This window comes from Cynocephalus volans, chromosome 5 (assembly GCF_027409185.1).
Source record: "Cynocephalus volans isolate mCynVol1 chromosome 5, mCynVol1.pri, whole genome shotgun sequence".
NCBI classification, from domain to species: Eukaryota; Metazoa; Chordata; class Mammalia; order Dermoptera; family Cynocephalidae; genus Cynocephalus; species Cynocephalus volans.
In genome coordinates this window covers 143,089,652-143,108,441 of record NC_084464.1, presented here as the reverse complement: position 1 = coordinate 143,108,441, position 18,790 = coordinate 143,089,652, and the positions used below count along the sequence as shown (strand labels likewise).

General features: G+C 34.3%; 1 protein-coding gene across 1 annotated transcript in view; it reads right to left on the bottom strand.

Annotated features, from left to right (window-relative positions):
* PEX3 (peroxisomal biogenesis factor 3) overlaps nt 1-18,790 on the bottom strand; it is a 46,339-nt gene that overhangs the window by 22,710 nt on the left and 4,839 nt on the right. Inside the window, exons 2-8 of the mRNA XM_063097316.1 lie at nt 15,069-15,200; nt 8,300-8,381; nt 3,476-3,519; nt 2,101-2,225; nt 1,737-1,803; nt 1,576-1,630; nt 851-1,019 (exon numbers count right to left, since the gene is read on the bottom strand). Of these exons, the coding sequence (XP_062953386.1) occupies nt 851-1,019; nt 1,576-1,630; nt 1,737-1,803; nt 2,101-2,225; nt 3,476-3,519; nt 8,300-8,381; nt 15,069-15,200 (674 nt within the window). The remainder of the gene's footprint in view (nt 1-850; nt 1,020-1,575; nt 1,631-1,736; nt 1,804-2,100; nt 2,226-3,475; nt 3,520-8,299; nt 8,382-15,068; nt 15,201-18,790) is intronic.

The window sequence follows — 18,790 nt, the reverse complement described above, 5'->3', positions numbered from 1 at the left end:
CAGGCAATGAAACCATGACATTCTTTTCTAATAGGGCCTCCATGAAGAGGCACGGCATGGGGCCTGCCTCTCTAAGGCTTCTCCAGTTGTTGAGAGCTACTCTTCTTACAATTGCAAAGAATGGGTGCAATTCAGCTGATAAATGAAAAACTATGAATATAAAAATGACCTACATAACCTGCAATCTTTGATATTTTTATTATTCTTAATCAATGAATAACCTATGTAACGATTGCTCAGGATACACCAGGGTGTAGCAACATCAGAGTTGATAATTGTTAGATTAGGCCTTGCTTGTTTCTCAACTGGATTACTACATCTTCCGTCAGTCTGTTTTTGTACTGCCACCATTTACTTACTTTGAAAAGCAAATGTGATTGTGGTACCAGTCTAATTAAAACTGACCTTTCTTTGTCTACAGATTTAAGTTCAGACTCCTTACCTTCTCATATAAAGCTTTTTATGGTCTTGCCCCACCTTCAGCTCTGTGTTCTGCTACTTGATCTGATATAAATATGCTCTAGCAGTAATTTGATTTGTCTCCTGAGTTCCCCAAGTGTATTGAACATGTCTTATTCATTTTATATCCCCATCATATAGTGTCCACTGTCACATAACTAACACTCAATAAAAATGTACTGAATATCCAAAATTATAAGTGATTCTAACTAGAAATCAGCCATATTTCTAGTTTATTTTCTAAATTAATGAGATTTTATTTCAATTATTGAAATATATGTTTTTCAATCACTTACCTTTCAAAAGATTCAGAAAGCAACATTTAAGAGAGAGTAAAAATAATTTTAAATATAGAATAACTGGTTTGGTTAAATAGTTATGAATTAAGCACCTGAACTGCTAATGGAGTTTCTTCATCTGGCATCATATAATGGCATAATAAAGATTTGGATCCATCTCTATTAATCCAAGAAGAAGATTTATGCTGCTCAACGAGATTTCTGATTTCTTTTAGTTTTTGCTCCAAGTCCACAAGGGACAAAGAATGTTTAAGAGAAACACTAGAAATAGAGAAAAGGGAATGGGATAAGTTGAAACTATACAATACATCCTATACACATTCTTTTCTTAACAGGTTACTATCTGAAATCTTGTTTCATCTGGTCAAATGTTAAACTGCTCACTGGACTAGAATGGATTAAGAAATTAGCCATCAGTTAAGGGCCATTACTACAGAGCCAAGAAAAATCTTGCTACAGATTTCACAAGAAAATTCCTATAGTAATTACAGATATTACTAGTATAAGTGGGAGGTAAAAGCCTCAGAGACAGATTTTAAAGTAGGTCTTTTTTCTCATGACCCAAATATTTCTGGTTTGTTTAGAAATCAATCAATAAACAATAAAATATTAAAATTTTCCCCTCAGTATCAACAGGTTGCTACTGATGAAGAAAATGAATTCCACGATGCAATGCCCAAGGGCGATGTCTGTACTAGCCTACAAAGAAATTCACAAACCATCATTTGTCAAGTCACCACGTTCACTAGAACAATCCTAATTTTTCTTTCATTTGTCAGAATTAAGAAGTTAGAAAAGTCAATGAAAAATGCCTTACCTTCCTAAAACCTTCTGCACAGTTTGTTTAATGACAGTGATCAATTCTGTCAGGCCTATTAGGGGAAAACAAACAAACTGAAAAGTCTAGCTTTTTAAATTCCTCAATAATACAAATATATGAATTAAAATTAGCATACAGGTCACAAATAATAATCTTACCATCTCCAAGAAGGTGTTGAATACTTGATAAATATTGCTGTTGGACATCTGGGGGAGCAAGAACTGTCTGTACAAAAAAAAAAAAAGGTTAAATTATCCAAGTTTTTAATTAGTAAATCAGTAATATTTTCACTATAACCTGAGCTGAGATTTTAGGATCTGAAACAACAGAAAAAATAATATTCTTTAACATACCAAAAAGTCTAATTTCAAAATATGAAAAATAATCATAATGCTAAAGGTTCACAATCATATGAAATATAAAGATATTTCATAGAAATTTTTATCAGGATAAATAACATTCGGTTAAACTTTAAACCTCTTAAAAAAAGGGTAATATCTATTTTAAGTCTATTAAACTTACAGTGCCATTTTTGCCAACTGCTGCATTATCCAGGTAAATATATCCACCAATTATGTTTAACTGGACTCGCAAAAGAACAACCAGCATACAAGTACTGTATACAGCCACGATACTTCTTGTGAAACCTTCACAGAGAAGAAAAAACCATTTGGTACTGTTATTAAAACACAAACGTTTAAAATCACGAATGATCCCTATAGTTATTTTTTCATAGCATGACTTTAAAAACATTTGTAACTGTTTCAAGTATAAAAATATACAAATTCAAAATATTTCATAATTAGTCTATCTCCTTACAACTTGTTTAATGTAAATTAGGTGTGATCTCTTAATTGAAACAATAACCAATAAAAATATACTGAGTAAAAGAGGTACATATTATTAGCTTAGAAAGGAAAACAAGGAAGGTCTGGGAAGCACTAAGATTTGCAGCCTCAGAACTGTGAGTTATCTAGGATGCCAGATTAGAGTAAGAGAAGAGGGTTGAGTATGGAAGAACTAGCCTTCGGTGGTAAGTAAAGGAGGATGAGCCCATGTCAGGACATGAGGAAGGTAGAGAAAAAACGGGAAATCCTAGAAAGTAGGCTTCTCAGCAGCCTGGGACAGACTGTTCAAAACAGAGGCGACAGCAAGGTGTCAACTGTTGCCGAGAGGTCTAGCAGGAGGAAAACGTCCAGTGGATTCAGCAACACAGAACTTACTACTGATGCCTGTGAGATCTGCTTGGGTAGAGACACAGGAGTGGCAGCCAGGCTGTAGTGTATCAAAGAGTGAGTGGGAATGAAGAAGAGAAGAAAGGGAATGTGGAAATGTTTGGTCACAAGGAGTGTGAGAAAGTGCAACAGTTGAAAGGAAATATAGGGTAAAAGAGGTTTGTTTTCAAATAGGCAAAGCTTCAGCATCATTCAGTTGATAAGGATTAGTTGAGTGGATAGGATGAATGGATGGGAAAACAGGAATGATTCATAGTACAGTAGTATAAATCATACATAAGTAGATATGTAGGCTCTAGGGCAGTTCTTTGTTTCAAAATTTTATCACTAATTAAAGTTTGTATACACTATCAAAGTATTACAATCTGCGTTGAAGCAATAAGTTCCTTTAAAGTACAGTATAAGAGATATCACTACCTAATATAGGCATACATAGTCTAGGACAATTTTACCTATCATTATCATAACAATAATAATAGCTACCACTAATATTTACTGAGTATTTTCTATAATCAGACATTGATCTACTTGCTTTATGAGCATTATTTTATTAAATCTAACAACAATTCTATGAGGCAGGTAATGAGTCATCCACATAATACAAAAATTTCCCTTTATAAATATTTTAAGAATTTGCCGTCACACAGAGTATGCAGGCTTACTTATTATCTTCAGATCCTCCCATATTTCTAGCTTGTTTGAAGGCCTAAAGAAAAATATCAGAAAAAATGAAAATTGTAATCTAATCTAATAGAAAACTTTGAACTTTATAAATCTGTATTTATTTATTTTTAATTAAAAACAATACAGGATAACTGCAGAAAAAAAAGCCCACAAAATACAGTAAAAAACTATTGTAATTCCAGGAACTAATTATAACAACCATTTTCACTGGTATATACTCTTTTAGTCTTTTTCCTCCTTCTGACAATTATGTATACCTATATTATAAAATCATATAGCAAAAGCAGGAAAAATGTTTCTTTCCCTTATTTACTATTTTACAAATAATGACGTGAGTCCTGTAATCCTTCAAAGGTAAATGAGGTGTTCTTTGTTTTAATGCATCATTGTCAACACATGAATTTACACATATACTTGATGTATTTCAATCCATTGCAGTTATTATCCCTATTGATGTTCAAATTGCCCATCTTTGACCATTGGAGGACTATTTAAACTGGCTCCTGAATACTTTTGATTTGAATAATCTCCTATTAGTCTTTGATAGCTTCCACACTTTCTAACATGAAAAGTTGTTCTGGGTTCATTTTGTTCAATTCTTGCTGGAGACTTGAAATCACCCATTTCTCCAAGAGTTCTAGTTCCTTGGAGTGGGAAATGGTAGTTACAGACTGAAACCTTTGATTAAGGATGTTTATTGCTACTGCATAGATCATTATTTCTAAGACTTTTTGGTGGACAAAACTAGTAAATATGTATGTGTATTTATTTATATGTACATATATTCAGAGAGAAAATACATCATGAACTCATAATGATACTTCTAATTCAAAATTAAGCTCACAAGATTTGTAACTTAATTTCATTGATCCTACATCTGTATTTCTTTTTCCCTACACTAGAAATCAGTGGGAACAACATAATTATTAATACGCTTCATCCCTCACTCCATGCACAACAGTCTCAGAATAACAATAGTGATACTGAAAACAATTTAAGGTTTTTGTTTTTCCAATTCTTTGTGTGTGGAGAGTATATACATCCCACTAAGGATACAGTGTCAAATTTCTGTTTTAAAGTCATTTGGCATAGTTTCTTTCTTTGAAGATACACTTTATATTTAGGTTAATTTGATTATTGTACTCTCAATTTTTAGACATTGCTTTTTAAATACTAAACATAGTTTTATAATTATGTGAAATATTTATATGATTCCAAAGTCAAATTTACACAACAGTATATTCAAAGCAGTCTGTCCCTATGCCACTTTATTCTTTCCCTTCTTCATAGGTGACTATTAAAAAAATGCTTTAACTTTCCATTGTCATGCTTGCCTCCTCAGATAAATGGAAGCATACTATACACATTTTTCCTTACCGTTTTTTAAAATATAAAGATATATACTGTGGAGATCATTCCATAGTAATATATAGATAGTACTTTTTTTCTCTTTTAACCTCAACATAGTACATCATTGTGTGCATGTGCTATGTGGATGTAGTTTAGTGCTTTTCAAACCCCCATGTCGAAAGATTAGTTTTTCTTTTTTCTTTCCAATCTGTCACAAACGAATACTTTTGTAAAATGCAATGAAAATAAATTACTAGAAAAATGAAATAAAAAACCACATTTTTATTACATCCAGACATAAATTTGCATTTCAATAAGAAACTGAGTTACCATTACAATTGTTGGATATTACTAGCTTCTCAACTTTCTTTGCCAATTAACAGACTCTAGAGTTTTGGTTTTCCCTTTCCTAGATAACGATAACACGGGTTTGGGTGATGTGTGGAGTAAATCCTGCAAGGTACTGCTGTAGCCTTAACCTAATCTAATGTTCAGGCCTCATGGAGGAATACCACATTTATTCTGATTAAACTGGGAATCAACCACAATTGAAGGGTGAGGTATTTTAACACAAATAAATCACATCTTCTTTTGAATGCCACCTCAGAAAATTTTCATTTTAATTCTTATAGAAATTCTAAATGAAACGATGAGAAAACAGTGGATCCAGAAATTTCAGTTAGGAAGTGCTTAGTAGCAGCAATTTGTGGAAGGGCAAAGTAGGGTATCTGAATTGAAACTGTATTTGTTGAAACTATATTTTATTTTGGGTGACGCTGGTGGGAGAAACAGAGTTATAGCCACCCAGGACATTTCTTCCTGTTGACACTCACCATTATTACTGTCAATTATCTACCTTATTATCTACCTTAAAAGTAGATTTTAAAATACTGATGTTATCTTTTTTAAAAATTCCAGGGCTGACCAGTTGGCTCAGTTGGTTACAGCATGGTGTTAAAACACCAAGGTCAAGGGTTTGGATCCCTGCTCTAGCTAGCCACCAACAAACCAAAAAACCAAAACCAAAAAATCTGTAAAAAATTCCAAATTCCAAATCTATGTAGAGGAATGGGGAAGAGCACATTCTATGCAAAAATTCCTTTCAAGTGATTTGCCTGATGGATATCGACTCCAAGTTAAATATAACCAGACTCTTTAATGTTGCTAAAATACCTGTTTAAGTATTAAACTAATCCTTTCAAAGTTTCTACGTCTCTTGTGATGGTGTTTAAGATTTTTTTTCACACCAAAACTTCATTATCATTATCAATCTTCAATAAGAATGTCAAGTACTTAAAACAGTGATGGCTGTTTATTTGCTATTATATTATGAAACTGACAAAAGAAGACTATCAAATCATTTATTTATTTCTGATTAGTTATTATCAGAATTGACTTAGAGAGAAAACTAACTTGCTCAATAGGCTTACCTGAAATCAGCGTCTCATATAAAACTAATATAAAAGCAGCCATAAAACTGGGGCCTTATTTACTCACACTTTGCAAGGGCTCAAGCACCACCTTATGCAAATATTTTCAAATGGACAGTCTCCCCTTCCCAAATTGCAAATAGTACTTTCAAGTCAAAAGAAAGGCAAAAAATAAATAAATAAATAAATAACATTGAGATATTTACAGAGGAAACAGTAAATGAGGGAGATGGTGGCCCTTCTTAAGTTCTCATTATTTAAGAAATTCACCTCCCTGTGTATTGAGTAAGAAAAGACGAATCACACCTTTTCTTTAAAGCTGTCCAGGATTATGCATCAAAATTAATCCTTTTTTTTTCTTTTCTATACTCCTACATTTTACGTTTACTTTTTACCACAGCACTAAACATAACGTGTTGTGAATTATGATAATTTGTTTAGTATACTTCCTCTTTTGGATGACAAGGTCTTGGAGGGAAAGGGGCCTATCTTATTATCCTGAATCCCCCAAAGCACATGGAACATATGGCCTTGCAGGAAACAGAGATTCACTGAGAAGGAAGAATGCTACCACGTCTATTATGTCTGTTATCATGCTGCTTTTGTAAAAGTGCTATTCACTTATTTTGTCTTGCCTTTCCAATAAGACTAAAACTTAAGGCAATTAAAATTTATTACTTTTCTATTCCCTACTTATGCATATACAGGTGGTAATTAAGTGTTTATTTGACCAACAGCAATCCGCTTATATGTTTCTTCATGTAATGATGTTAACTATTCTTAGACTAAACTTTATATCTGTAAGTAGGAGGGAAAATCTGTCACCCTCGAAGAATGATGAAATTAAGGGGAAAAACCCTTATCACTAGCATTATACTTTAATCACATAAAATAAACTCAAATACACAAATCCAATGTTATTTTGGCAAGTATTCTCTGAATATAGAAAATGTTTTCAAAGACATTTCCCAGTTTATTATTTAACGTGAGCACTAAATTCCTATTGCAAAATGGAGATGATAATATCTGCCTCACAGGGAGATTGTGAAAATTAAATGGGAGCATGTGTGGAAGGTACCTAGCACCAGGCCTGGCACAGAGAGTCACTCTGGAAATAGCATTTCCTTCCCCCTTGCTATTTGGAGGGTGATTACAAGGCAAGTGATTATTTCAGTAAGACCATAATGATTAAAATGTATTTAGTAGGTTAATAGGGCTGGCGGTTAGCTCACTTGGTTAGAACATGGTGTTGGGAACACCAGGGTGGTGGGGAGCAGGGAGGGCCAGCTACAAACAAAGCAAAACAAAGAAACAAAAAAGTTCTAAAGTAATTTAGTGAAACCAGCCCTGCTACCCACCCCGCTCTGCCCCCAACATTTTGTTCATTAAAATAAGAAGCCATTTCCTTCAGGAAGTCTTCTCAAACTAACACAGCATCATACCAAATTGCAACACCCTAACAAATACCAAACTCCATATATAAGGTTATATATGTGAAAGTGCTTTGTAAACAGTAAACTGTCATGGTAATGTACATTATTAGTATATGCTCATGTTATCTTTGTATTTCATTTTGTTAGTAACTTAAAATATAAGTTCACATGCCTTATTTATTTAAAGTGTATGTTCACATGCCTTATATATTACACTGCAAACTCTTTAAGATGCAAAATATTTAAGATAACTTTGTCAGCTTCATAGTATCTGGTTCAGGAGCACATTCCATAAACACTCAGTAATTAAATTTCTGAATAATGTCAAAGTGATATAAGATCTATTTATATGAAAAACAATACATGCTAATATTGCTTTGTGCAACAAGGTAAAGCATAAATAAATGGACAAAATTAAAATGGATTCAATGATATAGTCAGTTAATATTTTTTTCTAATTGAGCCTACATATTATAAGCTTCAATTAGAAACAAAAATAAGGAAACAAAGACTTTTGAAAAGTATATCAGTTCATTCTATAAACTTTAAGCACAGTGCATAAACAAAAAACGCTGTAACTGGCATTTACCTGTTTTTTAGCAGAGCTGTGAGGCTCTCAGAATTGAGTTGCTGCATTAAGGCCTCTCTCAGTGTTGGAAGCATGGACAGAACTGTAATACAAACGAAAATGAAAAAGGTCACAAGTCATATGACTGCTCTCATTGATAAACACGTTGTTTTAGGTCATATGATAGGGTTAGCAACTAGATAGAGAATTCAAATTATTATTATTAATAATACAAAACTATTATATACTAATAAATCATTTATCTGCTTATGTTAAGCGAACAAAATTACACATACACTATGATCACAGAAATTTAAACAAGTACACACAGAAGAAAGAATAGAAAGAATTATTCCCGATGTTAACAGTAGTGGTCTTTGGGCTATGGATTACGAATAATTCTTTTTTTCTTCTTTTCTGTACTCTCCAAATTTTTTACAATAAATGTTTACTTCAAAAGATCAAAAGCAATCAGCTATACTTTTTGCTTCATACTTTATTTCTAATTTAAAAAAATTCATTAAATACTACAAAGCAGTAAGCATTTATTATAACCTAGACAAAAAATGCATTAGGTTAGGAATTAAGAGCTACTGAATTTTAGTTTTGGTTTTGCAATGCTTATTGCTTGCCTGTTACTCCCAGGAACAATATAAAGCTAAAATGAGATATAGTACTCTATGGAAAAAAGACTGCATTTAATTTTTAGGAGTTACTTTATTTATGGCTCTACACATGATATAAGAGATGTTGGAGAAACACACACATACAAATTTAAAATGAGTTTCTACACTAAGTAAAAATAACAAAGTGAAAAAATACCAAAAGATAGCAAACACCACATTCTAAAAAGGAAAACTTTAGTGTACAATTTTTACTTCCTGACTAGGCAAGACATTAATTACAAAATACATATTATTATTTTTCTTTAGAAAATTCAGATTTTAATCTACTCAACATTTGTTTCATTGCTGCACTTGGTAGCTTCGGCATATTTCCTCAAGTTATATGTTTAAATCACCTAAGTTAAAAAAAAAAAATCACCTAAGTTATTTTAGATCAATATCTAATGTAGCAGTTCAGAGTTAATGTAGAAGGTGAATTATCTCTTAGTGTACTTGGAGTATATATATCTAGTCCAAATGTAGTATGTTATCTTACAAAGAAAAAAGCAAGGCTAGAGACCTACATTCAGCAAATGGAGTTAGTGGGGAATTAGTTTAAAGATTGTGTGGTATAAGGACATGATTTGAGAGGAGTCTCTTCTATAATTCTCCTGAGAGATAAAAGTTTCTTTCTTTCAACCAAAACCTATTCAACCAAAGACAAGTCTATTCTTGTCTAGCCATCTGTATTGACATTGAACAAATATGTTTCTCTATCCAGTTGAATACAGCACTCATATCTTCCTTTAGCCATCTGGTCTCCTTGCTAAACATTCCCAGTCCAGCCACAAATCATGGGATTTCACCAGCCTTATATCTGCGTGATCTTGTTACTTAATGTCTCTGTGCCTCAGCCTGTAATCTGTACATTGAGGATAACACAGGATCCACCTTATAGAATTACTGTAAGGACTGAGACATATAAAATAGAACAGTTCTTCTTTGCATATGGAAACACTCAGTAAGTGTCAGCTCTTAGCATCTTAATAACATGCGAGAGGTGGAAATAGACCAGCACTCTGACTACTGCAGAGTATGCTGTGACCCTTTGATCTGAACCACACACTTTATTACTGTCGCTTGAGATTAAATTAGTTTTTCTAAAAGTCACAGTCCTTATTCATAACATGTTTATGCTCAACTAGAATTCCCAATCCTTACTCATATATCCTGCTTCCAAGCAAGCTTGATAATTTTGTATCCGTACAACTGACTTTTACTGCAGAACAATTCATCTATATCAGTCTAACACCTAAATTGAAAATTCATTTGTGGTGTCAGCTATGTGTCCAAGCATCATGTTATGTGTAAATTTAATGAGCATGCTTCCTAAATTTTTATTAAAATCATAAAGATGATAAAGCTAAGGGCAGGGTACAGAAGCATTCCATTAGATGCTGTCTTTTAAGTTGAAGTCAACTTCCTACATAAGAAAACTAGTTATATTTGCCCAAAAGTACTAAATTTTTCTAGTATATCCATTACATCTTATCCAAAAGGATAGAAATTTAATCATATTATTTGGACGTATTATCAATGCATACCAGAAAGCTAATTTGGAAAAAGTTTCAGTGAACCTATATTTTGGCTCCTAGTGATCACCATCTTTTACTGTAAATTGCCTATAGTCAGTTATTTGTTCATCTGATGGTTGTGATAATCATGGAAATGTGCAGCCCATATATTCTGCTGGGAGGAGCATAGTTAACTGACAGCCTCAGCCGCCACCCATCTGAATCCATTACCATGTTTGCACTGCTCCCAGCCAATGCCAGTGCTTGGGTAGGGACATAAAAGCAGGCCCATTCCTGTGGGTCTCCTCTACCAGGGAACTTTGGCTTGCACAGTCCCACTGGCTTGCCAAAATTTTTTTAGAACTGTGCTGTAGTATGAGACTCTTCTTACCTAATATTACTTCCTTCCTTCCCCCTGCACTGCGTCAGACCTGCATTGTGATCTACAGGCTTTCCTTGCCTACTTCTGCCCCTGCCCCTCCTTTTATTTTTCACAGGTATTTCCCTCAGTAGATCCCTTGCACCTCTAATCCCATCCTAGCATTGGCTTTCTGGACCCAAACTAACACAAAAGTCTATGTCAGACTGAGATGTATTTTGAGACTCCAGCGGCTAACCTTTTCTGTTTTCCAAAAATATGAATAATAACAAAAAAATGAACCACTCCTATTCTCTAAAAATTCATTAAAATGTCCTTGGCAGCACCTCTATATTGAATGCTGAATGTCAATGTAAAGAATTAGGTAATTTTTAAAAAGTTATCATTTACCAAATATTTATTAATGTGTGCCAAGTACTTTATATGCATTTTCTCGTCACTGACAAAACATTTATGAAGGGGGTTTTATGATGTTCATTTTATAGCAGAAAAAATTGAGATTTTGATTGGCTAAAAGACACACAGATAATGCAAGGCAAACTTTGAACTGTACCAGATGTGCCTCACCCTAGAGCTTGTGCTTTTACTCACTGTGCATTATATGAATTGTCATTATGTACAGTATTGATGATTACTATTTGCTTTATAGAAGATATTTTCCTGAGTATTATTACTTCAAATACTAAAAACCATCCTCCAGCTGTAACTTTGGATGTGCTTCTTAACCTTGATTTCAGCCTCAAGTAAAATGTAGCAAATGAACTAATAATACAGTCCCTTAAACTCTCAAAAAAAAAAAAAAAATTCTACTTTTAAAATTGAATAAGGAAAACTTACCTATATAAATTCTTCCTAAATTAATTGTTCTTGGAAGAGATGTTAGAGAAAAGATTCAACTTTAAACAATAAAAAAGAAAAACAGGTTTGACATGGGTTTGAGAATTCTTCAAGGAGTTATGCCAGTTGGAACATAATACCTTGTTCTACAAGGTATGGACAGATTGATTATGTTATGGCATTCTCTCAGGAGGTTTCCACCTCTAGAGGTTAACTTATTACCACTAATTAACATTGCCTGAGCAGTATACAATTGTGCAAACTTACAGGTCTGTAGTTGCCCACTATAAATTTAGCAAACTTATGACTCTCTACTATAAACTGTAAGACCCAATGGTATCAGGTCTACTTCTGCAGCCTTGTTTCCTATTGCTTTTCCATCGCTCATTCCACTCTAGCTACATGGCCTTGTTGCTGTTTCTTCAATGCCCCAAGCTTGTTCCCACCTCAGGCATTCTGCATGGCTCCCTCCACTGTATCATTTGTTTTCTCCTCAAATAAGCCTGATCTTACTGATCTCTCCTGATCACCCTATCTTGAAGAGCATCCCTACCCTCACACAGCTTTATTCTCCTTATAGCAGCCATCACTGTGTAGTTATCTTTTCTTCTTACTAAAATATAAACTACAAACGTCAGGGAATTTTTTTATTGTTTGCCTCCTGCTTCCCCAGTGCTGAGGGTACCACAGTATTTGCTGAACGAATAAAATGAATGAACAAGTATTTATACTGATTTTTTAAAATTCAGATTACAGTGATGTATTTCAATTAAATAATGCAAATACAGGCATACCTCAGAGATATTGAGGGTTCAGTTCTAGACTACTGCAATAAAGCAAATATCACAATAAAGCAAGTCACACACATTTTTTTGGTTTCCCAGTGCATGTAAAAGTTATGTTTATACTATACTATAGCCTATTAAGTGTGCAATAGCATTATCTCTAAAATAATGTACGTACCTTAATTAAAAAATACTTTATTGCTAAAAATGCTAATGACCAACTCAGCCTCGAACGAGTCATAACCTTTTTCCTGCTGGAGGGTCTCACCTTGATGTTGATGGCTGCTGACTGATCAGGGTGGTGGTTGCTGAAGGCTGATGTGGCTGTGGCAATTTCTTACAGTAAGACAACAATGAAGTTTGCCACATAGATTGACTCTTCCTTTCATGAAGATTTCTAGGTAGCATGTGATGCTGTTTGATGGAACTTTATCCACAGCAGAACTTCTTTCAAAATTAGAGTCAATCCTCTCAAATCCTGCTGTTGCTCTATGAACTAAGTTCATGTAATATTCTAAATCCTGTGTTGTCATTTCTCCAGTATTCACAGTATCTTCACCAGGAGTAGATTCCATCTCAAGAAAACACATTCTTTGCTCATCCATGAGAAGCAACTCCTCATCCGTTCCAAGTTTCATAATGAGATTGCAGCAATTCAGTCACATCTTCAGGCTCCACTTCTGATTCTAGCTCTCTTGCTATTTCCACCACATCTACAGTGACTTCCTCCACTGAAGTGTTGAACCCCTCAAAGTCATCCATGAGGGTTGGAAACAAATTCTCTCAAACTCCTGTTAATGTGATATTTTGATCTCTTCCAAAGAATCATGAGTGTTCTTACTGGCATTTAGAACGGTAAATCCTTTCCAAAGGTTTTTAATTTACTTTGCCCAGATCCATGAGAGGAATCAGTATCTACATCAGCTATGGCTTTACCAAATTATTTCTCAAGTAATAAGACTTGAAAGTTGAAATGACTGACTCCTTGATCCATTGGCCACAGAACGAATGTTGTATTAGCAGGCATGAAAACAACATTCAACTTCTTAGACATCTCCATCAGAGCTCTTGGGTGACTAGGTTCATTGTCAGTGAGCAGCAATATTTTTAAAGGAATCTTTTTTTTTCTAAGCAGTAGGTCTCAACAGTGGGCTTCAAATATTCAGTGAGCCACACTGTGAAGAGATGTGCTGTCATTCCGACTTTGTTGTCCATTTATAGAGCACAGGTAGAATAGATTTAAAATAATTCCTAAGGGCCCTAGGATTTTCAGAATAGTAAATGAGAATTGGCTTCAACTCAAAGTCACCAGCTGCATTAGCCCCTAACAAGACAGTTAGCCTGATCTTTAAAGCCAGGCATTGACTTTTCTCTAGCTATAAAAGTCCTAGAGGGTACCTTCTTCCAATAGAAGGCTGTTTCATCTACACAGAAAATCTGTTGTTTAGTATAGCCTCCCTCATCAGTGATCTTACCTAGATCTTCTAGGTAATTTGCTGCAGCTTCTCTATCAGCACTTTCTGCCTCATCTTGCACTTTTATGTTATGGAGATGGCTTCCTTCCTTAAACCTCATGAACCAACCTCTGCTAGCTTCACACTTTTCTTCTGCAGTTTCCTTCACAGAACTGAAGAAAGTTAGGGACTTGCTCTGGGAGTAGGCTTTGCTCTAAGAAAATGCTGTGGCTGGATTTTTTTTTTTTTTTTGGCAGCTGGCAGTACAGGGATATAAACCCTTGACCTTCGTGTTATAACACAGCACTCTAACCAGCTGTGCTGACTAGCCAGCCCACTGGTTTGATCTTCTATCCAGGCCATTAAAACTTTCTCCATATCAGCAATAAGGCTGTTTTGCTTTGTTATCATTTGTGTGTTCACTGGAGTAACACTTTTAATTTCCTTCAACAACTTTTCCTTTGCATTCATAACTTGGCCAACTGTTTGATGCAAGATGCCTAGCTTTTGGCCTATCTTGGCTTTTGACATGCCTTTCTCAATAAGCTTAATCATTTCTAGCTTTTGATTTAAAGCGAGAGATATGCAACTCCTCCTTTCGCTTAAGCACCTAGAGGCCACTGTAGGGTTATTAACTTGCCTAATTTCAATATTGTTGTATCTCAGGGAATAGGGGAGCCTGAGGAGAGGGATAAAGACAGGGGAACAACTGGTTGGTGCAGCAGTCAAAACACACTCAACAGTTCTCAATTAAGTTCGGTCTTATACGGGTGCAGTTGGCATCCCAAAACAATTACAACAGTTAACATCAAAGATCACTGATCACAGATCACCATACCAGATACAATAATAATGAAAGTCTGAAATATTGCAAGAATTACCAAAATGTGACATAGAGACACAAAGTGAGCACACGCAGTTGGAAAAATGGTGCCAACAGACTTACTCGAGACAGGGTTACCATAAACATTGTATATAAAAAAAAGAATATTTGCAAAGGGCAATAAAGCAAAGCACAGTAAAACGAGGTATTCCTATACTTGCTAGATTTATAATTCTTTCTTAGCCTTTTCCTCTAAATTTGGTCCTGGAAGCATGCAAATGAATACAAATCATCAAACAATTTTATACGTGTATAAATATTTCTCTGTCTTACCTGTCATATTGCAAGTCCTCTGGTTACTTTCAAAATGATATTGTCGTCGTGCCTGGGCAATGTATTCTGCAGCCTCCCTTTCTTGTATTTCTCTGATTTTCTTCTGTCCATATTTCCCCAAGATATACACTCCTACAAACATTTATTTAAATAATAAGTGTATTAGAGTACTAAAAATTCCAAATGGTATTTTTAACCTGCTTTACCCAATTATAAGGTTTACATTAGTGAAAAGCTAAAAATTACAACTTTTTATTTATTATTTACTTTTAAATTTATTTAATTTTATTTTTATTGTAACAGTTCATCGTACATATGTGTGGGGTAGAGTTGAATATCATTACCTCTGTGCAATATGTGATGCTCACATCAGGATAATTAGTATACTCAACATTACACAATGTGATTTTTTTTGTGGCCCTTTACAAATTCTTCCCTTTCCCAGGTTTTTGCTCCCCCTTTCCCACTTCTGGTAACCTCAGTTCTGTTCTCTCCTTTTGAAAGTTTCATGTATTATTGTGATTGTTGTTTCCTTCTTTCTTTTTTTATTTGTTTATTTTTTAGCTCCCACTTATGAGTAAGGACATGTGGTATTTCTTTCTATGCCTGGCTTATTTCAGTTAACATGATTTTCTCTAAGTTCATCCATGTTACTGCAAATGGCAGTATTTTATTCTTTTTTATGGCAGAGTAGTATTCCACTGTGTATATATACCACATTTTCCTTATCCAGTCATCCATCAATGAACATTAAGGGTGGGTCCAATTCTTGGCTATTGTAAATATAACTGTGATAAACAAGGGGGTATGGGTATCCCTTCAACATGATGATTTCCATTCCTTTGGGTATATAGCCAGTAGTGGAATTGCTGGACTGTATGGAGGTTCTATCTGTAGTTGTATGAGGAAACTCCACACTGTTTTCTATAATGGCTGCACCAATTTATAGTCCTACCAACAGTGTGGAAGGGTTTCCCTTTCTCTACATCCTCACTAGCATTTGTTATTCTCTATGTTTTTGATAATAGGTAGTCTAACTGGGGTGAGATGATATTTCAATGTGGTTTTGATTTGCATTTCCCTGGTGCTGAGTGATGGTGAGCATTTTTTCATGTGTCTATTAGCCATTTGTATATCTTCCTTTGAGAAATTCCTATTCAGCTCCTTTGCCCATTTTTTAATTGGGTTATTTGGGGTTTTTTTTACTGGTAAGCTGTTTGAGTTCCATGTGTACTCTGGATAGTAATCCTTTTTTTGGATGCATAATTTGCAAATATTTTCTCCCATTCTGTAAGTTGTCTTACAAATTACAACTTTTTAAAAACCTAAATAAAAGAATTGTATAAGACTGGACTAAGGAGAAGAAGAGCAGCATTTTAGCAGCCAGTGACAGAGGAAATAATGAGCACATAGGACTAAGTCTGAGGAAGCAGAAAGGAATTAAATCTAGAAAATACAGTAATGTCTTTAACAGGGAACTGGAGATATTCTAAATGCTCAGCAATAGGGAATTGTTTAAATAAATTATGGACTATCCACACAATGGAATCTTATGGAGCTATTAAAAACCACATTGCTAAATAGTTAATGATTCAAAAAACCTGAGTTTATTGTTAGATGATAAAATAAGATCCCAGAAGTTTTGTTTTTTAATGGAAATAGATAAGTAGATGGGTTTTAACTTCTAATATATAATAAGCAATGATCATTACTGAATGATGAGATAACAAGTGATTTTTTTCCCTCTGTTTGGTTCTCTATATTTTCCCTATTTTCTTCAATGAACACAAAATACTTTTTAAAAATATGAGATAAAGTTTGTAAAAGGAAGAGTTAAAGAAAGGTAGGCAGTCAGGTAGACATCTATTTATTCGTTTGTGTGTCAGAAAAATCTCCCTGTCTGAGGAAAGGAGAGAAAATGAAACTTAGACCTTCTAAAAACTAGTAACTTAATTGGAAAAGGGAGGGAGAAGAGGGTACAGAAATTCCTAAATTATAAATAAATTAGAATACTATGGAATAAAAATATAGGTGATGTCATGTGGCCTATAATTTAATGCATTTCAACATAGACAGTATAATATAAATGTACACATCCTGGTCTCCACCTAAGGGGCAGTCAGTTGTCCTAACTGGGAATGTGAACACTCTTGAGTGGTTAGTTAGCATTTGGTCAAAAGACACACTCCAATACTTAAGTGCTTCAATTAACCTTTATCTTTGATCGGCACCAAATACTGTGTTGATTAGCATAATGAATATCAGAAATAGATTAAACTAGTGGTTTTCAAGATGGTGGACTAGCTAAAACATTTTAGTAATATTTATATGAACTAGAACATATGAATCTAGCAAGTCCTTCACCCTCAGGAATGGCTTAACTTGGGATCCTCAGCTGCTAGTTTAGAGGATTCTTAGTCAAATGAGTTAACCAGATGGCCAGCTGAATCCTATAACTAGAATACTGTTGCATTTGATTCAGGTAAATCTTTCATACGTGGTTCTGTGGCAGAATCAAAAAAGGACAGAACACTGGGGCTTCAATTAACTTACAGAACAGGTTGTGTTACTGTTTCTCTGCTTGCCCATAGATGTTTCCATGTGTGCCAGAACTTGGTTTTATTATAACCTGGCAGCAAGATTGTAAGGGACATTCTATTGTTCCCTATTGTTCACCTACCTCCAATTGTCTGTGGCCTCCAATATCTATCAAAAAGAACTTAAGGATTGTACATGACCTAAATAATTGAGTTTGAATTGGTTGTCACAGGTGGGGAGGGGACAGCCCTCCAGGAACTGCAAAGTGAACACATATCCTGAATTATTTTCACTAACATAGGTGTTCTGGGTGAACTGATATTATATATTCTTAAAAATAATAGTTCAGTAAAAGGGTTTGTGTTAAAAATAATTAGATATAATGTATGACTGCTGTTGCTGTTTGTATGCAAATAAATGTATTATAGTCATGCTTAAAGAACAAATAAAAGCTCATATAAGTGGCTTCATGGCTACATTTCCCATAATCCATCTGAAATAAACTGATGATAGTGCCACAAATACCAACAGAATGAAGAAATTGAGATATTTCACAAAGTAACCCTTTAATCGGAAACTCAGGCATAACAAGTAGTTGTAAATGCATTGCTCATGTCTTATTTGCACAACAGAGTACTGAAAGGTATGTGTAAAATGATTATTATTTCTCAAATTATATTGTAAAAGGAAACACTGAAATGACTCCTTTTGCATAGCTAAAAATTTTTCCAGGATGATAGTAAATTTGATTAGGCATATGTGTTTTCCTAGGGAGAAGGTGCCTTGTTTTCATCAGATTGTTTGACAAATGTATTATATTCTAACTAAAGCTAAAAAGGAACAAACCCTGCTTTCACCTTGATCTTGGACTTCTAACCTTCAGAACTGTGAGATAATGAATTTGTTGCTTAAGCCACCTGGTTTGTGGTAGTTTGTTATGACAGCCCTAGCAAACTAATATGTGGAATTAGGCTAAAATTGCACGCTCCATTATTTTTTCTTGAGTTAGCAATGAAGAATGTTCCTACACAAGGTCTAATTCACCCAGGTTCGCATATACAAAATTCATAAATTCTGATTCTGTCAGATTCATCTTCCTAGGAAAACAAGAATAAGGGTAGAGAATTCATTAGCTATAATATGGAGCTCAGGACTATCTATACACTTGACTGGCAGGCTGAGTT